This window comes from Manihot esculenta, chromosome 15, assembly GCF_001659605.2.
Source record: "Manihot esculenta cultivar AM560-2 chromosome 15, M.esculenta_v8, whole genome shotgun sequence".
Lineage (NCBI taxonomy): Eukaryota > Viridiplantae > Streptophyta > Magnoliopsida > Malpighiales > Euphorbiaceae > Manihot > Manihot esculenta.
The window spans coordinates 526,455-550,772 of NC_035175.2; the positions used below are offsets into that span (position 1 = coordinate 526,455).

Here is a 24,318-nt window from a genome sequence, read left to right on the forward strand (position 1 = left end):
GTGATAAGTTTGATATATTTTATAAAATTATAATCGGAAAAGTTTTAATAAGTTTAACAGAGATTAAAATATAAATTTATTTATTTATTGCATCTACCAAGAAAAATTATTACAAAAGCATATAAAAACATGCAATAAAAAAAGCGAATAATGGAGGGTGGGCTAATCTTTTAGTTATTTCCTTTGTAAAATTACATAGCTATATGAAGTATTTTTTTTTAAAAAAAAAAAATTAATGTTGATAAACAATTATTTTACTATTTATGTTTATAATGTTATACTAAAATTGGTTGTATTAAATTTAATTTGAAATAAATTTTAATACATTTAAGGCAGTAACGTTAGATAGATCTTAATAATTACAGGAGTAATTATTTGTCAAGTACAATGGGCAAAACACTTTCTAATTACTCGTTATATCTATCGATTTAAAACCATATATTTATATTAATTTAACATTAAGAAAAAATTTAATTATTATTGTCGTAATGTTTAATCAAATAAATTATCTTCAAAATTACTATTTTGATTGTGGTTAATAAAAACTAAATAATTATTAGCGAAACGTTCTTCTGTTATGTATCAATAACAATTGTAAAAAATGTTAATAAAATCGATCAGCAACATATAAGATGCGATTTTAGATTTTACAAATGTAGTTCCTTATTAATATAGGATTTCAGTAGGTAAGCATACGCAAGCTATATGGATAATTGCACTTATTTCATAATTAAGCACTCTGATTAACAAATCAGCTGATAGCAAACCTAAAAATCTCTTGGATCAACAAATACATTTCCCACTTGATCCAGGGCCACCTGTTCATCCAGGCCATTCGCTTTCTTCAAGTACCAAAGATCATCAATGCACGACACAGAAGACTCATGGGAAACATACTCCATTAGTGGATCGGAGACCCCTAACTCAGTAATAATCACCTTGCTCTCCTTCACATTTTCAGCCAATCTTGACGCAAAGCTCCATATCGATTTCACCAGCTCTTGTAGCCTTGCTCCCTCTCCATAAAGCCCATAGAGAAATAGGAAACCAAATGGTTTCTGCAGTGAGTCGCAAATTGGCAATTTAAGGCAAGGGAAAATCTTGTCTCTTGCATGGCTTAGAGTTGCATGAAAAAACTTAAGTGGATGATAAGACTTTCGAATATGAAACTTGTATGCCTCACAAGAGTTCCATATGCTAAAGATGGCCCAAGAACTCGGAGTTTTACTAATGATGTCTTCTTCATTATTCTTCTCATTATTGCTGTGCAAGATAATCCACTCCTCTGCTTTAAAATAAGAAACCCAAGTACCAAGGCTCAGCTTTTCCTTCAATATAGCATCAATATCTGTTGGATATATATCTTTGCCTCTTAGCCGGTTATTGTACAAAGAAATTGCTTGGTTTATTTGCAGCTTTTCTATCTTAATATCTTGAGACAACCCTTTCACAGGGAGACTAGTTGGCTGAACAAATATCACCAGTGAACTAAAGTTGGTGTAGTTACACTTGGAAGTGAAGAGATTGGTAGAGGCCACATTGTTCTTTTCAGTTGCTAGGAAAGTATATTGTGCTCCATTTCCCACAAGCCATTCTTCAACTGACTTGACAAGTTTTAATCCAATCCCCATCCGTCTACAATAGTTTGGACAGATTTATATGCATTAACTATCATTATTATCAGCAAAGTCAATAAGTATATATAATTTTTGAGAGAATGTTCTCTCGACAACCCAACTATACATTCTCTAAATTTAAGGAGTTGCTCATATCTAATTAATCTTGGCATTCATATATACATGTAGCCAAATATATTGAAGAAATCCTCATGATTTCTCCCTTTTCCATTTACATCACTTTAATTACGGGTCTGTATCTTAATGAGCATGCTCAAGGCTTTCAAATTGTTCAGGAAAATGAGAGAGAAAACAGTAATTACTTCCATATTGAATTCGGAGAGAGAGCATACCGATGCTTGGGAGAGACTCGAAGGCCCAGGATGCAGCCTAACCTCACATAAGTTGCTCCAAATCTAGTCCCCACACACTTGATGCATCCTCTAACCACACCGACAAGTTCCCCATTTTCACGCAGCTCCGCAACCTGTAGGCCATTTTCAAGCACATCAGTGACCAAGCAATCCATTTTATACATCGCCTCAATATGGGGACAAAGAGCTAAAGTTGCCTAAGAAGAAAAAGTAGATGGATAAACGGTAATTTCAACTGCAAAATATAATACATAAAGTAAATAAATTTCCATATTTGGATTTGAAAATGCTAAAAAGGGTGACACAAAACAGAAACTCCCTCACCCACCAGCATAATATGAACAGGATAGAACCTAATCCTACGTAAGGGGTCACCCATCATGTTGGTGAAAATGGAGACCTCCTTATTAGACCCTATCTCACAATTCTTCTCAAGCTTCCCCACCACTTTAATATCTCTGTCTTCATTGTATTCCCTAATAAGCACCTTGTTCTCTAACTTGTCAACCATTTCTTTGCGTAAAATACTAGGAAGAGATGAGATGGGAAATATTAATTGATAATGTCTGAAGTCTTTCTTGAATAGGCTAGCTGCCATAACCCATAACCTCCTCCAGTTATATACTTACATGTAAATATAAAGACTAGTGTTTATTTTATTTATTTATTTATTTTCCCTCCTTGAAGTACTCTTCTTATTGCTTCTTCTGTCAAACTGACATAATTAAATAAGTTGTTACTATCTCCTTGTGAACCCTTTCACCAGCTAGTTAGCTTTATCTATCCAATATGTTTCACTCTTGACGATAAGTAGTAAACCATCTAACGAGGGGGCTGTACCACAAAAATGGAACAATAATGTTACGAATGATTCGCTGAATCTTTGTAATCATTGTAATATTTATTTTTCCATGTCGGTTAAATAAGATGTCCTATACTTGCAGCCTTTTGAATATAGCACCAAAATTTTTTTCTTTCTATAAAAGAGGAAGGTTACGTCAGGACTGCAAATTATATATGTGATCATTGAAGCTTGACGAGGCTAGCTATAATTTCTTATAAGATTATATGAGTTTTTGGACAAATGTCATTAGATTCAAAATGCTGATTTAATTATGAGGATTAAGTTGCAGATACGAGTGGATAAAGTTTTATCAACCAGACTGTAGAGAGGTTCTGGTGGTTTGTTTTGCAATGGGTTGGTTTAAGTGTGAAAAGGGATGCAAACTCTTCACTGAGTTAATCAAGTATAAAGGTCCAAAAGAGATGTCGGCGAAGTTTTGGAGACAAACTGATATGGATTGTGGCATTCATTTGTTACTATGTATTTCTGTTTTATTCTCTGCTACCCACCACTTATTGAGGTAGCAAATCGAGCATGAGTGGTAGAACCATGTGATAAAGCCATTCATTCCGGTAGTTGCTGCTGATTTCCATCGTTTTAGATCGTATCCCAGCTACTGGATATAAGTAGTCTTCAATTTCATAATGGTCTTTTGTCTTGTACCTCAAGCAACCTGCTGCAAGAATCTGCATTTTGCAGCGACTTTAGAATCTCAATAACAGATCCAAGTTTGGATACATAGTGATGCTGCAATTGTTATATATGAAGAGTTTGGATAATTGATTATAGTAGAAATCACATAACGTCTATCATAATAATCATCATAAATATAATGATTACATTCTAGAATTACTTTGATCATGCAGTACTCATGCACTTTTGATTATGTCTATAGATAATGGTCTATAGTTTATGAACAATTGCCCTCTAAAATTTGGCCGCAATTGATAGAGTCTTTAAAGTTCTGGACATGATTAGCTAGCATACAAACTTGGGTTAATTAAAACATTTGAACAAATACTAATTTGGAGTTTTCTAATCCCTGATTAATATATATCCTTAGAAAAAATGATTAATTTTACTGAACGTTTCTACATCAACAGTAAAAGGGATGAACAGAGAAGATAAGTATCATACTTTAATTTGCATACCAAACTTTTAAAAGAAGAAAAAGTCAAGAAGGTAATGAGTGGGGGATCATGTCATATACACCTGAAACTCTGAACCTTCTACAACGACTTGATATCCAAATCATAAAATTGAATGATATAGAAATTGCATATGCTTCTTTCTTTTGGGTTCAAAATAGGGCCCTTTTGGTGGAGCCAGTCAATGGAGCTAGTGATCAAGTCTACTCGATCGCTTACACTTTTTGAGATATGCGTGGAATGTATGCAATAATTTTATACGGAGAAAAACAAAAAAGCAAACATATATTTATGGCGGTAGGAGAGTAATAATTGTAGTGAGTTCGATGAAAATAAATAATACTCGTGATAAGGACCGCATCTTGCGAAAATTGTCCACTGAAATGGGCATCGCGTCATAGTCAAACAAGTGATTTTGGCAAAGCCCCACCCCTGCGTTTGGTAGCCGTAGCAAGCGCCCAGAAAATTATAAACCTGCAGGGCTGAAGACAAGAAATACAGTCACCAGTGAGAACGGGAGAAGTACAACGCTCTAATAATGCAAGACACATGACAAAATCTGGTCTAATAACTAAAAAAAATTGCAGTCATAAAGCAACTGAAACATCCACAGCCAAAACCCTAACCAAACCTGATCACTCATCAGAACCCCCAGCTGTACGTATCCACAAAAAGGGAGGGAATCATGCTCAGCTTCTCTGCTCCTGCATCATAAGCGCCAACTCAGTCCCATTCAAGACCGGGTGGGAATGCTACAACGATTTGCTCCACCATTATCCGCAATGTTCCTCATCCTCTTTGATCTTCGTCATTTGCTGCTGATCTTGAACGAGGACAACAGCAGACCCCCATTGAAACAAAATCGCTGTTGCACTGCCACCGTTGGATTTTAGCTACCAGTGGCCTATGATCTTGATGGATTGAACGTGGCATTCTTACCAGTCAAAAGCCTCCAGATCTTGCGAGAGTGAGAAATCATACGGCGATAACCCGTCTTTGACTGTGAACCACTGTTACTTCATCAATTTACGGTGCTCAACGAATCGTGCAGATAACGGGTACATATATATATTTTCGAAAAATATATTTATATATAGTAATATAAAGTGTAAATAATTAAAATGTTTTTATTATATTTAAAATAGGACAAATAATCTCCATCTCCCAATTTATCCATTTAACCTTAAAACATTATCACCGGATTACTAGCTCATTTGGATAAAATGTTTAAAATATATAGTTAATGAGACCGCGTAATTTTAATTAAGCGAATAATCCTGTAAACATTCTCCTGCGTAGTTGCACCAGTCCCCATAATCTCTAGATTTGATGACAAGTCTTTAACCTTGACTTTATCCCAACCGTCCATTCTCACGTAATTAAGTTTTGAATTGAAGCTTCTCCATGTGGAGCCCACCATCTTGAAGCACCACATGGGTCCGTCCAAGACCAACGAAGCGGAAGATTGGACTTTAGAGTTGGAGGGAAAGGATCAATCGATCACCTATTCTGGGATGATTAAATTATTTAACTAACTTAATCGATTTTTGAGGTACGGTTTTCGAGATTTTCACTATATTTTAATAGTCTAAAGTAGTTTCCATTCGCTGTGATTGCATTTTGTTAAACCATTCAACGCAATGTTAGGGTTTCTGATACATTTTGGAGCTTTTGTCAGGTTCAGTTTTCTGTAGATCTATTTTTGTATCCTCTCCTTGATGATTAAGTCACCGCAGATTATAGAACTTGAAATCTAGTCATAAGATATGAAGTTCGGATAGTAAGTGGGATTTTGGATTTGTTTGAATCTTGAGCACTGAAAAGTTCATAATTGTCGATATAATTGGGGTTTGCTGCTGTGGAATGTTCATGTTGGTTTCAATTTCATGTTTCTGATTTTATACAACGAAAATGTGGAACTGATCATTTGAATTTGTTTCTAAGCATTACTTATTTTTTTGAAACAAAGCATTGTTTAACTTTACAGGCTTCTTGAAAACTTAAATTTGAGAAATTATCTCAATAACTTTGCATTAATACTTCAAATTTCAAGGGGAGTTAGGAAGTTGAATTCTCATAAATGGCAATATGATGAAAGTTTGTATACTGGAAACTACGTGCAAATTGATTGAGTTGTCAATGTTTGTTTGGATGTGCTTGTTCTTTAAGTGTGGGGTTGTAGAAGGATTAGTTTAGCAATGAAATCAACGCAACAAAGTAAGCAATCCTTTGTGTAGACTGAAGTGAGTTTTAAAGGTAGTAATTGATTTATTTGGTGAATAATTATAAGTAAAATATTGGTCCTTACATGCTTTCGCTTTCACTTATCATTGTAATCCTTTTGCAGGTACAGGCATATAGCTATATACATTGTTGATTTTAAGCGAATACAGCAGGAAAGTTGAGGAACCTTTAACTGAAATTAAGGTGCACTAATTTTCATTTGAAATTTTGGTTTCTTCCTTCCTTCTCTGGCCCAGTATTGAGTTGTCTTGTAACTTGCAGGTTCTGTCTGCATAAAGTATGTCTTAAAGAAAAAAATAGTCAAGGTTGTACTTCATGGCCAGGATAAAACCTCAGGCTCTGCTAGTCCAAAGCAAAAAGAAGGGGCCAACTTGTATCAGTGCCACTACAATAATTGTGTGAACCTAGTTGTTGTTTTGCTTGTATTTGTTGTTGCTTGCTACATACAAGCATTGGTCTCAGAGGTTTGTCGTCCTCTCTTTCGCTAATGGCTCTCATTGTATTGTGGATACATTCTTCTGTCGCTTTCCTCTCATTATTTTCACCTCGTGAAAAAAAAGTGAATTTGTTATTTTAATTTAATCCTTTTAGGTCAATGGAACAAACAGGACTATCAAATTTTTGAGGTATGGTTTGGGCACTTTAAAAAAAAGGAAAGAAAGAAGTTTAAGATGTGTTCTTCCGTCTTTTCTCTTTTTATTTCAATAAATTCATAGCAAATGGTTTCAAAACAATGCTTTTTTATTGTTCAAGTAAATATATACTCATTTAAGCTAATTCCGTCATCTGTGGTTCAGGACGCTTCTGGTAGCTTCACAGATTCAAAGAAGTATCATCTCCCGGGTTATGCTGTAAGTTGTTGCACTTGCCTGATGATTCTTTTTCACAAGTTTTTTTTTATTGTCTTCTTTTTTTATCTTAATGGATTTTACATATCCCTTTATTGCATGAAAAAAATCCTATTTGCTTTCTGTATCATTTATGGTATTATTTACATTTATTTAGTATAGGCTTTTCATTCCCTGTAGGTTCTGAATACATCAAACGATTATATGACAGTAGAACTCTACAAAGATTGTTCTCGTGGGATTGTGGACAAATTTCTTGACTCATGGTAATTTTCGAGTTACCAGTATATGCCATTGTTGTGCTACATGAATGTTCTTGTTTTGATACTTAGTGATATGGTTTATGAAAATGGGAATTGTTGAGCAAGAACAATAACTGGTTGCCCAAATTACTTTTAATTTCTTGGATTATTAATGGCAGATTGAAAGAAACTTAACTCTCTCTGCCAAATTTAGATTTGATATCTTGTTTTAATGATTTGGGATAAGATATTGAATCCAAATATTGAGTTGCTCGGCCTCAGTTGGTCTCATTATATCTGTGGTTCTGTATTATACTTTTGATGATGCTCCTCTTTTTATTTTACTTATTTTCTTTCCTGTCTATTGATCTTTTATCTTTTGATTGGCTTTGAAGTCAAAAGTGCTACTTCAAAGGGATGCCTTTTCATCATGTGATCAAACATTATGTAATTCAAGGGGGGGGGGGGGATTCCCAAGGACTTGGAGCTGCTGAAGATTGGACTACAAAAGTGAAGCTTCGTAGTAGGCTTGATACAATGTTTATTATATTTAATTTTTTTTTAAAAATGCTATTTAGTGGATTCTTTTTTCCTTTTTTTTTGGTAGTGGTCATATCTAATTGTGAATAATCAGTCCAAAGCATGAGGCTTTAATGCTTGGAACTTTAAAAACTAAAGACAGCCAAGGATTGAGATATTTATGACCACTGCACCAATTCCAGATTTAAGTGATAAGCATATAGTGTTTGGACGGGTCATCAAGGGAGAGGATGTGGCGCAGGTACAAAAGTGTGCATCTTTAGCAATTTGTAGTTATGCCTTGTAGGTTGTAGCTTAGATCCTTAGTGAAGAAACTTTTCTGTAATGTACCGTCAGGAAATTGAGGAGGTGGACACAGATGAACACTATAGGCCCAAGTCTCCTATAGGGATCATCAATGTGACACTGAAACGGGAAATTTGAGTGCTACTAGGACTTGGTGTAAAGCTCTTCTGTGGGTCGTGATAACACTGCGATACCGCATGTAGTTCGTACCTGCATTTCCACTTCTCCACATGGGCCTTTTTTGAGGTGGGAGGTTCGGAGTTTTCTTAACCGAGGCTGAGTGGACAAATACAACATTCTGTTTAATTCCACATTGACGATCTGTTGTGATCCCCTGTGTTATTGTTAGTCATTTTTTACCTCTTGTTTGTTTCCTGTACAAGGTTATTATTTTGATTTGGTTCTTCCTCTCCCTATTATTTCTTCTTATTATTCTTTTTTTTTTTTTTTGAAAAAAAAAAGGGTCGCGATCAAGGTTCTCAGCAATTCCAACTTTTTAAAAAGTAACATTGAACAAACTGTTGATTTGATCCCAAATGGTAAAACTGAAAACCGAATCTCTTGAAATATGAAACTCAAATTCAACCTAATTATTTAATAAATTGAATTAAATTTTCGAAAGAGGATGATTCAATTCAAAATACCCTAATTAAAGTAAATTTTGTTTATTAAGTAGCAACCCTAATTATTAAAATAAAGAATTTTAGTCTATTTTCCCAATTTTTCTTTAAAAGTTAAATTAAATTAAATAACTGAACTTTTATAAATGCCAAATTAGGCCAAAGTAGATTACCTAATAAAATAAATCAAAAGTTCAAAATATAATAATTTGATTTGAAAAATTGGTTCAAACAAAAAATTTCTCGTTGTAGAAGAATTGTAGAATAGATTTCTAGAGATGAAGGGAGGGGGAAAAAAAAGAAAGAAGGAAACATCCTAAGAATCTCAGCACTATATTATAGTCTTGACTCCTAGACCAATCCATTTATTGTCTGGTCGGCCCCGTCTAAATTGAAATTTCAAAAGATGTTTCAATGAAAAACCCGCGCTAAAGAAGTAAAAACGCCGAAGGAGAATTACGAACTTGACGATTTCCTCCGAGAGGTTCCAAGGTTTTGCGTCGCACTAACATGCGACTCGTCATGACGAGGAAGAGACGAGTTGCACCTTCAAACCAATAACTCGAGGAAACTGACCATGGAAATTAACGAGCAGCAGCAACTGCCACAAGAAGAAGATCCGTTTCTTGCATTCGTCGATTTTACAGGATCTGTGTTAGGGGAAGGAGGAGGTTGTGATACTAATGGTCATGGAACAGAGAACTGTCGGCCCCGGCTGGAGTTGGATCGCTTCTCGGATCCTCAAGATTTGTGTCGCTTATTCAAGCGGAGTAACTGCAGCTATTCCATTCTGTTTTGTTACTGAGAAAAGAATCAGATTCTCTAAGTTTCCTATATTTCTTTTGTTGTTAAAGAGGAAAAATTGAATTTGTTATTCCATTTTCTCAAAATCAAAGGAGTTAGGTTTCCTTTTTGGTTCATAAAGGATTTTTGTTTTATTAAATTAATATATAATTATGAAACTTTTTATGCTTCATTTTGATTTTAGTCAGTTTTGCTATAAAATATGTGGACAAGCTTTTCTGTAGCTTTATATAGTGTTATATCTCTTTCGCCCTTAATTTTCGTTGCTGATGAGTTCACTATTCTGCATTACTTATTTGGAGGCGTGGACTGAAGCTGAACTACACAGAAGCAGGCACCAAAGAGAAGGCTCGAAATCATTAGTTGTTGAAGAAGAAACATAGGAAAACTAAGATGCCAAACACCATCATAAATTGACTATTTATATATATGACAAAAACTTCCTTGCCTTAAATAGCATTTGGAAGCTGTTTTTGTCAGTGCTTTTGTTCTCCCAGGTACCACTACAAAAATGAATTCTCTTGTAATCGATAATAGTCAAATATTAGATTTAAAATTCTTTTGTGAACTTTGAAAAGAACTATTTGATCCAAATTCAAATTTATGGATTTAAATCCATATATCCGAACACTAACATTAGTGAATTTTGCTAGATATTATTATTTTCATTGTCGACATATCTTTTCTTCTGGTACAAACATACCTTGGGGGATTTTTGGAGCTCAAATACCTTGGACCTTTATGTCCACCGAAGTTTAGTACTGCCTTCCGTAATTTCTCTCTCTTAAAAATTTCTCCAGCCGTTTGTCCTCTAATGAAATGCAATGCAATGTCCCACCTTTACAGTTGGCATATGAACTTGCTGTGAATACTCTTTGTTTCCCCTATTATTCAGCTATTTTTCTTCCTTGCAGTTTTACCATTATTGAATCTCTTTGACGTTATTCGTGGCTCAATTGTTGCTCCTTTCACTTCAACCTGTTGTTATATTCTTCTTTGCTTTTGCAGAAAGTAAATGTGGAAATGAGGCTTTGTCTCTAAATTGCATTTGGATTGTCATATATTTTCTGATCTATCATATGGTTCTAGTTGTACGTATGCTTGTTTCTTAAATTTTCTTACATAGCTGTTCGGAAACATTGAAATTGTGTTGTGATATCCACTAATCTTTTAACATGTTCGAGATTTGTCGAGTTTGGGTTAATTACCTGGAAACTCTTGGACGCTGATGTTAATTTCTTTTTTTTTTTTTTTAAGTTCAATTCCTTATTCATTTTTCTATTCTCTTAACTAAATTGCAGGAAGAACGATTTTTGTAGCTTTCATCACTGGATAATGGCGATCAAAGTCTAACCCTGGGGACTGCAACAGTTCTTGGGATATCACTCGTGCACTCAGGGTCAGGTATGAATATGTTGCATAAAAGAAGTCAAATAATAATAATAATAATTAATGGCAATAAGGTTAAGTTTGTCGAGAGTAAAAATATCAAATTTATTATTATTTTTTATCTCAGTTATATAGTTTACAAACAAATTTAACTTTTTAACTAAATAATAAATTAAAGTAAAAGTAATTTAGGATAAGGAAAGCCACTAAACATTGAAGTGATATTGGTCTACTTGAAGTTGAGGAAGCACTTTCATCCTGAAGACGCTCTCTGGTAAATAATATTTCTGAGGTTTCATAATTTTTATTTATTTATTTTATTGTATTATAAATTATTGCTATTCTCTTCTTTTATATTATAGTGATACTTTATTTAATTTTATTTTATTTTTAAAATAATTTTTATTAAATATTATTTTTTAAAATAAATATTCAAAATATATTTTTATATTTAATAAAAGTTAATGTGTTTAATATGAATATAATTAAAAAATTAATAAAAAAATACTTTTTTTAATATATGTGAAAAAAGTAAGAACAGAAGAGTATACAAAGCTAAGCAGCAACTTTCTTTTTTCCTTTTTAATTTATTTATTTTTCCTTTTTTATTTTTATTTTTTTTTATTTTTTATTTTTTATTTTTGCAATAATGATACAAGAGGAGTCCGGTGGCTTTCACTTTCAGTGCATCATCACAGTATTTGCTGCTCTCTAGTGCCATGTAAGAAACAGTTACCGTCAAATTATAATAGACTGCTTTTAAGACCAAAAAGCATATTTGTAATTTGCATCTTAAACTATTTTTCCTTAGTTTAGAATGTTTAATTTTATTAAAAAAATTATTTAAATAAATTTTTATAAAATTATACATAATTTTAATTTTTTTTTTAAAAAATAAAAATTTTAAACTAGAAAGAGCCAAATCATTTCCCTCCAAACAACAAAATTGATGGAAGAGAAATTGTAAAATTTTTTATTCTAAACTGAGGGTTTAAATTAGTATTGAGCATCAGATCTCCCATTTCACCTATGATTGTTTTTCTTTCTATTGTGTCACATTAAACGAAAATTTTATTTCACCTGAATTTTATTCAAAATTCAAATAAATTTTACAAAATTTTATGAAATGGAGTTGGACCGACACTACATGAATTAGTTAGGCGAAGCCCAGCTAAACAGAGACCGAGACTCAGGCCTCGAACCCAGTGAGGGCTATCTCAAGGATCGCCCTTACAAACATAATCTTGAAGATAAAGAAAATGCAACACATGTAAAAGCCTAAATCAGAATGTTAATATGGTTTAGAAAAAACAAAAGAAAATTATTTTTTAATTTTTAAAGTATAACATAATTAATAAATTTATTTCTTCATTTTTAAAATTTAATACTTTTATTTTTTTATTTTTAAATTTAATTCCATTAAAATCTAAACTCCATCCATTAAAAATTTCTATTAAATCAATAATTTCCACTTAATTAAAAAAATATATATATAATTTTAAAAATATTCTTATCAATAATAAAATTAAAAAAATTATTTAAATTTTATAAAATGAAAAATTCACTATTTAATCTTTCAATTTAAAAAAATATATTAAAATTTTTTAATTTTAAAAAATATATTAAAATATTTTTAACATTTTAAAAAATTTAATCATTAATCTATATTAATTTTATTACTAAATATTTTACTATTTAGTCTTATAGTTTAAAAAAAATTATTAGTTAATCTCTTCAATTATTAAAAAATTTACTAATCAATCCCTCCTTATTAAAAGTATTTTAAATTTCTTTTACAATATTTAACGATTAAAATTAATAAAAAATTAACTAATAATTTTTTAAAATATCAAAAACGCTTTAATAAATTTTCTGAATAGCAAAAAGTGATCGACAATTTTTATTGTGTTTTGACTTTTTATTTTTAATAATTTAAATTTTATATATTTTAATTTTTATTATCTTTACTGAATTTAAATCTTAAACTTATTAAAATTATTAAAATTTTTATTTATTTATGGTGAATTTAAAATTTTCTTTTTCAAATTTCGACGAAATTAAACTTTAGAAACTGTTTGTTTCTAAAGTGTTGAAGTAAAAAAAATAGAAAAATAAATCTATTAGTTACATAATATTTTAAAAACGAAAATATATTTTTCCTTCAATTTTTTGATAGAGAAACCTATAAAGTGTTGAATTCTAAAAAGGATAATTTGATCATTTTTTCATTACTAATGGCATTTTTTATAAAAGAACCTCTAATTTTAACGAAATTAAATTTTAGAAACGAAAGTGTTAAATTTTAAAAATAGAGAAATGAATCTATTAATTACGTTATACTTCAGGGACTAAAAAAGTAATTTCCCAAAAAATAAGTTAATATGGTGTAATTCACAAATTTTAATTCATTTTGAGCATCTTAGGAATGCGCATGTTAGTCTCTTTGAGAAGGAAATGCACCTTAGACTTCCAAAATAAACAATAAGGAGTACTAAAATAAGCTCAATATAGCAGTTAATGGCAACGGCGATCGGAAGTCGCGAAAAAAGATCCAAGGGAATTGGTTAAATCAATATTAATCATTTCTCTTACTGCTGCTGGAGTTTTGCTCTGTGAGTATCTTCAAAACATTGACCAAAGCTCGCAACCGGTCCCATATGTTCAAGCCATAAAGTGCTTCTACAAGCGACACTTGAAACTCGAAGCCATTCTCCGAAACAGGATACTATAGATGGCAGAGTGAAAACAGTCAAACACATCATGCCTATCATAGATTATGACGAGTCGGAAATTCTCAAAACTAACCTGAATAGGTTTTGGTATCTTGGTTTTGATATAAGGCCACCATCTATCCTCAACAACTGATTTTACAAGACAACAGGCCCGCAACCCTTCGACACCAGCAAATCGTCCAAATCCACTGTCTTTTACACCACCAAATGGCAAGGACTGGCATATCAAGAGTCATCAATTAGAAGGGGAGAGGAACTATAACCCAACATCAGCCCTAGAAATCTGTGCAAATGTATTGACTGCTTAACCACAAGATCTCATAAAACAAAGAGTTCTCTTCCCTGTCTCTTTCTGATGAACACTCAGTCAGCAAAACACTGTAGCTTATTATTATTATTATTATTATTATTATTATTATAATTATAGTAGTAGTAGTAGTTAGGAAAATAATCAATGATATTGCTGATTTCAGTCAAGCTACAACCTAAGAAATCCAACTATATTCAAGACAGAAAGTATCATTTGAAATAGCAATGTCAAAAACAAAACGTTACCTGACACATATAAGATGAAGCAAAGTCATTAATTGCAGCAACTCCGCAATGTATCTGGGAAGCAATCTCTTTGGCACGGCGCTGGCTACCAGAGAAAACAGCACAGCCTAACCCATATCTAGAGTCATTTGCAAGCTTGACAACATCTTCATCTGAGCTAAATTTCATTATTGGCATGATGGGTCCAAATGCCTGCATGATGCACCATTTAAAAAAAAAAAGATTTAGCAGGCAATTCTACATGCAATCAATAAAAAAAAGGAGGTGATTTCCCTTTCTCAATGTTGCAGTCAAAGTTAAAAAAGTAAAACTTTGGTCGATAAGATGAAAAATGAATAATCATGTCTTTCTATAATTTCCTTGAAAAAACCTCTTTGCATGCAACAGGACAGAAATGGGGGCTCCAAAACCATGTCAAATGCAATTTAAAGGGGGAGGATGGGACTGAGTCCTACCTCTTCTTGCATCAATTTCATTTTGTGGTTTACATTTACAAGAATGGTGGGGGGGAAATACTGGTCCACTGCACCTTCAGATAAATGGCCAATACTTCCCCGAGCAACAATTTCTGCACCTTTGTCTATGGCATCATTTACAAGGTTTTGAAGCCTATCAGAATGCTCTTGCAAGCATATTGCTCCCATGTCATACCTTCCAGCAAGTGGTGGACCCTGCGATGATTAGCCAAGGGAGAAGAAATATCATGTATTAGTCCAACGGATATGAATTCATACAGGAAAACACATATTCTGAAACAAGTTGCGCTTGTTGATACATATTTTCACAGAAATATGCGAGATGCGTGGCATTTGAGCATAAAAGCAAAAAGGGGATAACACATCACTTTGAAAGCAAGTCACTTGTTGGACCAGATACCTTGTATGTACATAGAAAAAGAATTCCACATAATACATCAAATGCAAATCATGTTACAAAATATCACGTTCCCTGGTTTAAATGTCACCATGAGCAGGCCAACACAAATGCTAATAACAAGCCACCAAAGTCCAAACTCTTTTAAGTAACCAAAAAATATAAAATCCTCTCTCTTTATTTATTCCTACTAATGTGGAACCAAGTAATGAGAAAATAAAACAAAAGAACAAATCTCTGAAGCCTAAATCATTTATGGAATCGGAAACAAAACCTAATAGAAAAAAAGACAAACAACATTACCAATCATAATATAATAAGATAATTCAAATTTCATATGTATAAAAACTCCAATTATAACCTCTAGATAATAAAAATTAAAAGAAAGCTTAAATTATCTGAGGTGTCTTTTCATTTATCATTGTTCTTATAAATTCATGAATCATTAAGTTTTTGTTTGATTAATTTCAGACAGATTAAGCAAGTAAAGAAAGAGGGATTGACTAGAGATAGATTTGTGCAATAGCACTCATGGATGACAACAGTTTTCTCATTTCAAGTCCAGCTGCATCTTTCATTATTTCCTTCTCTTATTCCATGTAATACAGAAATACTAATACAATACTGGGAGTTGACATGATAATACATGCACCTGTTCCCACACAGACAACAGTGACATCCAGAGAGACAGAGAATATATACTGCTGAAGTGAATACAGGAAACTAACTGTTGCTTTCTGGGATGATATACCATATGAGTGTAACAGTCAAAAGATTCTGCAAAAAAAGGTTCTATACCTAAAACAAGTAAAAGATTACTTACAGCTGAAACAGATTTTACAATTTTAGCAACTTCACTGACAAATGAAGAATAGATGTCTTTATGGACATAAAATCTCTCAGCCCCAGCACAATTCTGCCCACTTGATTGAAGAGCAGCCCTTACAGCAATTTGTGCAACCTACATTCAGTCGACTGTTCAGAAGGATCCAAAGCATCATGCAATGGAACTAGACATCAAAAGGTAGAAAGATTCATACATGAGGCACATCAACATCTTCACAGACAATAAATGCATCTTTTCCACCAAGCTCAAGTGTAACTGGAATCAGTGTATTTGCAGCATTTCTCATGATCTGCACAAATTAAAAATGCCAGCTTATAAGCAATACGGAAAATGGACACAGCATGGCAGTGAATTAATTAATAATAGAATGAAAGAACAATATTGAAGGGGCTGGAAGAGGAATAAGTTCCATCACACAGAAGGTCTACTTCCCTAATACTGAATCTAAGAGTCAAAGGCGTGAACACAACTCAGTAAACAAATTTTAAGGAAAAAGGGGAGAACAAAAATGATTGATGTCTTCCTACACCTTATATTGCTCTCTTGAAATTAAACGGGGATCAAGCAAGTGACAAAGCCGCCCATAAGACCAAAATAATATTCAGTCGACAAAGGAGGTCATACCATCTTACCCACACCAGGTGATCCCACAAATATGATTTTATCAACTGAAGCCACAAGTGCTTCTCCAGTTTCAGCAAACCTATTGAGAAAAAGGTCAATGTTAGCTAGATAAACAAAGACGAATATCTGATGTGAGAAACAGCATACCCTGTAATTATGTCAACCAGATTCTCAGGAGCTCCTACAGCAGCAAGTGCAGCTTGAACTATTCGGAAGTAGAAACATCCGGACCAACTTGCATGTTCTGAAACCTGCATTTAGAAGCATGTTATCCGCCTATCAGTTTTAACAGCTCAGAAAACCAAAAAAAACAAAAAGGAAAAAAAGGGCCCATAAACTCATAGAAGTGCCATGTGAAAACAAATCCAATAGTAGGTAATAAGGATACAAAATGCCACAGAATGACATCCTCAACATTGAATTGCAATGAGATATATTTGACATAGCACAGAGGCAGCTTCATCAGTTTATACCAAAGAAAAGTATCAAATCAAACGCAATTCATAAAAATGCACCTACTCCAACATTAAGTACCTTAATCACAATGCTGTTTCCTGAAAAGAGTGCTGCTAGCATTGGATTAAAAATATTATGAAAAGGGTAGTTCCATGACACAATGGCACCAATGACACCAAGGGGATGAAACTCCACCTTGGATTTCTTATGAAGCATTGATCTCCCAGTGGATCTGCAAAAGATATAGACAAAAAGATGTCTTCTGTCAAATTTTAGTAATGAAATGAGCATTTTAGGGCAATATTAACGAATGAAATGGGGAAAGGCTATAAAAAGGGATTCAATAGGTACCGATATTCAGGCTTCAGCCACCGCTCACCCTCTGAGAGAAGCCAAGTGATCTTCTCACATGTAGTCATTATTTCTCCTAAGGATGCATCTACCATTGTTTTTCCAGTATCGCGCGAAGACACCCTAATCAAAATGACCCATTAATCAAGACACAAGGCAATCCTTAGTTAACATTGTAGTATGTTATAAGATACAGCAGATATCATGGACATGGAAAACCTTCTGTTTGCAATCCAGCCCACTTCTAATAAGGGTGGGGGGAGAAAGAAAAAGGAAAAAGCCAGTTTCAACCATACAGCCAAGGATTTTGAACAAAGCATCCAATAACACAGCATTTGTCATTCTAAAGTTCTATGAGTTTTTTCCTTCTTTTAAATGCCTAAGCACATTCCTGGACAACTAAATTGTAAGGGTAAAAAGTATATTTGTTTAACGAGGTAATCTGAACACTAATAACAATGACCAAAATATGGTTTCAAAGGATCCATCCTCCATCCTTACTCGCATATAAGCTCTTGGTGTTCAATAATATACTTCAGAAGTACCCGCAAAAACTGACGTCTTTGCTTGAAGCTGCTCTTGGCCCAGGTTTTCTGAGCCTTCCTTGCATGTGCCACACGGTCCTTGACCTGCAGCACACATATAAAAGTTAATGTAATCAGAATCCCAGCATGCATACGCATGCATTTTATGTGTAAAACATCTCTAACCTCAGCAGGTGACAAGGCAGGGAAATATCCCAAGTACTTCATAGTTGCAGGCTCATAGCACTGGACTTTTTTGTCCTGTTGCTGCGTCCTTCCTCTCGGAGGTATCTGCACAGTGATAACATAAAGGAAACACCACAATCAGCTTAAATTAAACTCAAGAATAGAAAATCCTTAAGGCTCCATTTCAATAGGTATGCATCAGAAAAGGAGGTGGAATTGGATCATAAAATTTCACCATAATGTCAAATGTAAAATACCTTATATAAGTTCAGATTCACATATATCCATATCTAAGAATGACAAACTTCACTGTCCGTTTAAAGAGTACAATGTCAATGAGGAAATCACTGAATCATTTCTGAATGTTTTCTTAGAATCATTAGAACTTCGATTTTCTCTTTCAAAACTCTAACCACAGCTAATTCAAAAGCACGAATCATGTACTAAAAGGATCAAGTTAATCAATTCAAGCTCGCTAATCTAAAATCACACATCTTAAGAGGAAAAAAAAAAAAAAAAAGAAATGCAAGCCTGCTCACATATATGAAGCTGTTCTCCTGCGTTTGATTTCCATCCAACACTGCCAAAAATCCAATCCACACTTAATTATCAACAAAAGACTACACATACACGCAGAAGATTAAGGAAATGTGTATATATGTATACCATCGGAAGCATCGACGTCAATTGAAGGCACATTGGGAGGGATGAGCATCAACAAGAACCGACAGATCGCATAGGCAAAAGCAAGAACAATTATCGGCCACCAGAAGGCCATTTCGCAGCTCTATGAAGCTTAGAGAACTGAAAAATCTAGGGTTTGGACAGAGCCAAGTAGCCTAAGCTCAGCACATGAGTAATCCAGTGCTTGAATCTAAAAATGTAGAGAGCGGTTTCTCTTTCTTTTCCTATTTATGTATTTCTTCTGAGTTTTGGTTATGGATTGCTATAGCGGTTGCAGGTTTCGGGAAATATAAAAAACGAAAACGACGAAAGCACCTAGAAACCAATCAGCTGTTCTAAAGCTGCGTTTGCTTTTTCTTTCTTCCTTTTTAGTCGGTCCCCTTTTCTTCGATCACCGGTCTACTCCATTCTACTCTTCAATAGCATCTTATGAACACGATTGCAACTTATAAGTTGTAATTGCCTGAAATGAACGATTTGACAATAATTTAATTTAAATAATTTTCAAAATTAAAAAAAATTTTAATCGTGTATAATTTCATAAAATTTTATTTAAATTTTTGCTTATAAAATGAATTTTTTTTAAATAAAGAATAATTATTGAAATTTTAATTTTTTGCTGCTGATAGTTTTTTGGATGAAATTTTTGTCTTTCTAATTACTGTATTTAAATATTTTTAAATTGAATTTAATTTTAAATAATTATAAATTTTTATTAGATTTTAAAAATAATATTTTCGTCATTAGATCTATTAAAAATTTTATTAAATATGATCGTCTATCTATTTAGAATGATATTTTTTTATTTATTAAAATTTTATTAATATAATCGATAATTTTTTTTAGAAAAAATAAAAATATAAAATTTATTTTTACATAAATTTTCATACAATTAATAATTAGAATGTGGTTTTAGAAAAATGATACACAAAATGTTTTTATGGCGTAAATGATCAGTTTTTTATAATTTTATTTTATTTTTCCATTGTCTGAGAAGGTAAAATTGTAATCTGAAGATGTAGCTAGGATAATTTTGGAAGTAAGAGAATGCAACGTTGATCCGGCAGCTGGCTTGCAACTTTGCATGACACGTGTACACACATCAATGACCACGTAATCACGATGGGTTAGAAAAATAAAATAAATAAGCAGTAACATTAACATATCTATTTAAAAAAATTATGGGAAACACGATTACACATATATTCGAAAAAAAATAATTGCTTAATTGGTTTTCTAAGATTATATATATATATATATATATATATATATATATATATATACTAAATGGAGCTTAAGAGTATATTTGGACTATTTTGCTGTTCTAAATTTAAGGGGGAATAGGGCAAGAAAACTGTCGGCTCGGTCTTCTCGCAGCATCAATAGAACATGAGCTTCTTGCAAGGACTGTGTAACTCTAAACGGATCAGAAGTAGGAAGCCAATCAGAATGTGAATTGTCCACGCCGTCTAGTTTAATGGCTAGTGTTCTTCTTCTTATTATTATTGTTTAAAATATTATATTTTATTTATATACGTTAATTAGTAATTTGCATAGATTATATGACCATTTATATTTAAAAACTTGTAAATTTAGGAAATATTTAAGGTTTATTTATTTAAAGTATAGATATTATTATAAAAAATGTTTTATATTTAGTTAAATACATATAAATGAATTCATGTAAAATACACCTACCACATGACATCCAAACTTGATTCAAACACGATGCAAGAATTGTCAAATCCGTCATAATAAAGTTGGATTAAATTGAGAGTTTTCGGTCAACAAAATTTCAATGGTCCATATTTTCTTTCAAGCACCTCAATTTGCATCCTAAAGAGTCAGCAATAATTCCTTGATTATTACTGCTAATTATAGCTTATGCGTATGGAATTGCCTGGAAGCTTTTTGATGTATCTAATTGTTTTCTTTTTGTTAATGAATCGTAAGTACATCAGTGATTCCAGGTGACTTCCTGTGACCAAATTGCACACACTGGCTTTACTGTCACTAAATTCTTGAATTTACTTTAAAGTAATCAGTTTTAGCTTTACTTTGAGCAAAGCTATGCTTTTAGTTTGCATGAAGACTTCCTGTCCATATAATCAGCAGAGATTCTCAGTTTCCTTTCCTTTCATGGCACTAGTTTATTGTTTCTCTGACCAATCTCAACAAGCAAGTCATCTTGGATTCTCAAAACTTTTTCACTATATTATAACCCAACACTTGCTATTTTCTGCTATCTTGAATGGGGGTATAGACTAAAGTTCAATATTATGCGAGTGAATGCAAGGGATTCTATCAATTATTATAGCTCTTAAACCAGATACATAGTTTTCTCAATTTTCTTTTATGCGCATACCCTAGAAATGTTTGCTTGTCTATTGTGTCTAAAACTTGTGTAGTCCTGATTTCTTACGATTTTTTCCCCTTTTCTGCTTTTCCTTTACTTGATTCCTCCCATGCAATGAACAGATGGGGTTGTAACTGTTTGTTTAAGAAGAAAGAAAATTAGGGACTCCCCCCCCCCCCCCCCCCCGCCTCTTGCGACTTCAATTTTCTTGACAAGTTCTTGTCTATATCCGTGTCTTCTCCATTTTAATATTTCTTTTTATAACAAAGTGCTTTTTCAGATTGTTCTGAATTCATTTGGCTATGGACAACACTGGCTTGACAACAGATCAGTTGCAAACGAGAGACCATATATCAGTTGACTTCAGGCAACCTGATGAGGAACTGGTGGCTTCAATCATGGAAGAGATAGAAACCATCTCTTACTCTCATAGTATCGGCAGAGTGAAGGGGAGTCTTCGTGAGACAAATGGGAACATATTTGATCCTGATAAAGTCTCAATTGGTCCTTACCACCACGATGATGAAGGTTTAAAATCCATGGAAGATCAGAAATGGCGCTACGTATATGCACTCCTCAATCGAAAACTGAACCTAGAAGCAAGCCTAAATGAGTGTGTCACTGCACTTAGAGAGGTGGAACATAGAGCACGGGCGTGCTATGAAGATAGGGGTGACATTGATTTGTCATCCAACAAATTCCTGAAAATGATGTTAGCTGATGGCTGTTTCATCATCGAACTCTTTCTTAGGTACTCTGTCAAGAGTTTAAGACGCAGAAATGATCCTATATTTACCACCCCAGGAATGCTTGCCGATCTGATGAATAATCTGATATTGCTAGAAAATCAGATTCCCTTGTTCATTCTTCAGCGATTATTTCAGGTGGTGCCAATTCCTAAGCAATGTACTTACTCTCTCCCTGAGCTTGCTTTTCGTTTCTTCAGAAACATAATTCCAGGTGATCCAAAAATTAATCAAGAAAAATTCAACCAAGAAGCACACCATTTGCTTGACATAATCTGCCACTGTCTTCTACCAACATATCCAATAGTGCGGCAACAGCAACCCAAGTCTGAGAATAAGTATCTACCCTCTGCAACAGAGCTCCAGACTGCAGGCATTAAGATCAAGGTGGCAAGAACAGATAACTTGCTGGACATAAAGTTTACAAACGGAATCCTGGAAATTCCACCAATTGTAGTCCATAGATTTACAAGAAAACTCTTCAGGAATCTGATCGCGCTCGAGCATTGTTCCTCCGACAGTATACAGTACGTCACCTCTTATGCAATTTTCATGAAAGACCTAATCAGGGAGGACAAAGATGTGAAATTACTCCAGAAACGATTCATTCTGACCAGCTACCCTGCCACACGGAAAGATGTGAATAAACTGTTTGAAGTGCTATGCAAGGGTGTGGATGTGATTGAATTCTACTACGAGGGGCTGTGCGCACAAGTGAATGGGTATAAAGGCAGAAGTTGGCACAAGAAGATCAACTTTTGTCCCAAATTATTTCCCTCCAAGTTAGGGGGAAAGGGCTGTTTTTCATATTAAAAAGTTTAAATGCTCTTAAATTTCCAAAATATCTTTCCTTTTTTTTTTTAAAAAAAAAAATCACATTGTATAGAAATAATCCTCGGTTACGTCTATTGCTGCTTGCTACAATGTTGGTTGTTCTTCTCGTCCTCGTGGTCGTGGGTTGGTGCTCTCTTTTTTTCTCCCCCGCTATGAGGATCTCACTGAACAGCACCTAAAAATCTTGTTGCCTGTGTTGAGGTGAGAATAAATATTGTTTTTCCCTCCTACATTGCCTTTTGCCCTTTTTTTCCTTTTTAATTAAGTTTGCTCTTAATTATTACTCATTGTATATCTTGAGAAGATTCTTTCACGCTTACAAATATTGTGATATGCTTAATTATAATAGCATTAATTAACTATTCTTTTCCCTTCATTAATTTCGGTGTTAAAAAAAGGCTGAAAATAAGTTTAAATATATATTTACAAAATTAATATTTTATGTACGTAGATTTGTACATTATTTATAATAAATTATAAAATTAATAGAAAAAATTATATCTGAACAAGATTTAGAATAAAAAACATATTAATTAATATCAGAAAAATTTTAAAAAAGTATAAATTTATCTAACTATTCTTATAACTTTAATATTATCAATTTATTATATTAATATAATTGTACAAATATACACTTAAATTTTAAATATCTACAAAAATTGATTATATTATATGAAAGTTTACGACATAAAAGAGGGTGTCAAATATTTCTATAATACTGAGAAATCGGTAATCAATAAATCACAATATAAACTTTGAAATTTTAAAAGAAAATTTTAAAATATACGAATAGCACCAAGCAATTATATTAAAAGAGAATTATCCAATGAAATTCAATCATTTTATAAATTCAAAATAACATGAAATTTATAAAATTAATGGAAAAACAATTTGATTAATTAAAAATAATATATTTTTAATAATTAATAAAATAAAAGGCTTTAGAAATAAATAACAAAAAAGTTAAACAATACTTTAAGTTTTTAATTACATAAAATAAAATATATGATATATGATAGAATGATAGATTGCATAAATAGAAAAAATAAAAGGCAAAAAATGTTAACATAAAAGTTAAATAATACTTTAAATTTTAATTACATATTCATTAATTTTTCAAAATATAAAAGCTATAAATAAAAGTTTTTTTTTTGTAGGTTTTTTTTTAAATAAATCGACAAATTTTTTTAAAAAACATAAAAATATTTAAAAAATAATTATAAAATTTATTTATCTTCTTTGAAAATTTTATTTTCAAGTAAGAAAAATTTAATTAAATAATTTTAATTATATAAACTCCAAAATTAATTTAAATAATAAAATATATAATTGTAAATAATATAGATAATAAAAAAATTGGTAGTAATACTAATTCCCTACCCTTTCGATATCAATGCATTATACCTTTAGAAATCAAATATCATCTGATATAATTTGAAAAGAATATTACTTGGACTCCATTTGGTTTACGCAAAATCTTTTTCATAAAAATATTTCTTACATTTTTTACTGTTTGCAGATCAAATTAAAAAATATTTTATACCAGTAATATTTGTTAAAGATATTTTATGCCAGTATTTTTTTTTTTACGAATAA

The 24,318-nt window shown here is 32.5% G+C and overlaps 4 protein-coding genes across 5 annotated transcripts; 2 read left to right on the forward strand and 2 right to left on the reverse strand.

Annotated features, from left to right (window-relative positions):
• Positions 1-643: 643 nt before the first annotated feature.
• Positions 644-5,012, reverse strand: LOC110601514 (probable N-acetyltransferase HLS1). 2 transcript variants are annotated; one of them, XM_021738669.2, is made up of 4 exons: positions 4,614-5,012; positions 4,326-4,464; positions 1,970-2,103; positions 644-1,635 (listed from the first exon to the last, which is right to left on the reverse strand). In XM_021738669.2, exons 2-4 carry the CDS (start codon positions 4,371-4,373, stop codon positions 768-770), a joined length of 1,050 nt encoding a protein of 349 aa, XP_021594361.1. In that variant the 5' UTR covers positions 4,374-4,464; positions 4,614-5,012; the 3' UTR covers positions 644-767. The 2 variants fall into 2 exon arrangements, with proteins under 2 accessions (XP_021594361.1, XP_021594360.1); XM_021738668.2 differs by lacking the exons at positions 4,326-4,464; positions 4,614-5,012 and adding an exon at positions 2,319-2,972.
• A 254-nt stretch (positions 5,013-5,266) lies between these two features.
• Positions 5,267-8,551, forward strand: LOC110601476 (peptidyl-prolyl cis-trans isomerase CYP21-4-like). The gene is given in 10 exon segments (XM_043951087.1): positions 5,267-5,534; positions 6,330-6,409; positions 6,488-6,629; positions 6,631-6,690; positions 6,818-6,852; positions 7,024-7,077; positions 7,255-7,340; positions 7,712-7,942; positions 7,995-8,097; positions 8,193-8,551. Coding segments are annotated over 8 exon segments (744 nt in total). The 5' UTR covers positions 5,267-5,534; positions 6,330-6,409; positions 6,488-6,541; the 3' UTR covers positions 8,280-8,551.
• A 4,785-nt stretch (positions 8,552-13,336) lies between these two features.
• Positions 13,337-19,208, reverse strand: LOC110600736 (aldehyde dehydrogenase 22A1). Its single transcript, XM_021737592.2, has 14 exons — positions 18,769-19,208; positions 18,642-18,682; positions 18,103-18,207; positions 17,894-18,021; positions 17,393-17,515; positions 17,120-17,273; positions 16,733-16,836; positions 16,586-16,664; positions 16,155-16,250; positions 15,938-16,075; positions 14,697-14,912; positions 14,242-14,433; positions 13,760-13,903; positions 13,337-13,679 (listed from the first exon to the last, which is right to left on the reverse strand). The coding sequence occupies exons 1-14, from the start codon at positions 18,878-18,880 to the stop codon at positions 13,530-13,532; spliced, it is 1,782 nt and encodes a 593-aa protein (XP_021593284.1). The 5' UTR covers positions 18,881-19,208; the 3' UTR covers positions 13,337-13,529.
• Positions 19,209-20,998: 1,790 nt separating this feature from the next.
• On the forward strand, positions 20,999-23,090 carry LOC110602662 (UPF0481 protein At3g47200). The gene is made up of 2 exons (XM_021740233.2): positions 20,999-22,670; positions 22,775-23,090. Exons 1-2 carry the CDS (start codon positions 21,445-21,447, stop codon positions 22,899-22,901), a joined length of 1,353 nt encoding a protein of 450 aa, XP_021595925.1. The 5' UTR covers positions 20,999-21,444; the 3' UTR covers positions 22,902-23,090.
• The last annotated feature ends 1,228 nt before the right edge of the window (positions 23,091-24,318 follow it).

What these genes read in the sequence shown, in the direction of transcription:
- LOC110601514 (XM_021738668.2), bottom strand. Translation starts at nt 2,588, where the DNA reads ATGGCAGCTAGCCTATTCAAGAAAGACTTCAGACATTATCAATTAATA. An exon ending in ATCCTGTTCATATTATGCTG is followed by an intron (nt 2,104 to 2,318) that starts GTGGGTGAGGGA and finishes AATGGCCTACAG; the next exon opens with GTTGCGGAGCTGCGTGAAAA. An exon ending in CGAGTCTCTCCCAAGCATCG is followed by an intron (nt 1,636 to 1,969) that starts GTATGCTCTCTC and finishes AAACTATTGTAG; the next exon opens with ACGGATGGGGATTGGATTAA.
- LOC110600736 (XM_021737592.2), bottom strand. Translation starts at nt 18,880, where the DNA reads ATGGCCTTCTGGTGGCCGATAATTGTTCTTGCTTTTGCCTATGCGATC. An exon ending in AGGAGAACAGCTTCATATAT is followed by an intron (nt 18,208 to 18,641) that starts GTGAGCAGGCTT and finishes ATCACTGTGCAG; the next exon opens with ATACCTCCGAGAGGAAGGAC. An exon ending in GAAACAGCATTGTGATTAAG is followed by an intron (nt 16,837 to 17,119) that starts GTACTTAATGTT and finishes TTCTAAATGCAG; the next exon opens with GTTTCAGAACATGCAAGTTG.
- LOC110602662 (XM_021740233.2), top strand. Translation starts at nt 21,445, where the DNA reads ATGGACAACACTGGCTTGACAACAGATCAGTTGCAAACGAGAGACCAT. An exon ending in CCCAAATTATTTCCCTCCAA is followed by an intron (nt 22,671 to 22,774) that starts GTTAGGGGGAAA and finishes CACATTGTATAG; the next exon opens with AAATAATCCTCGGTTACGTC.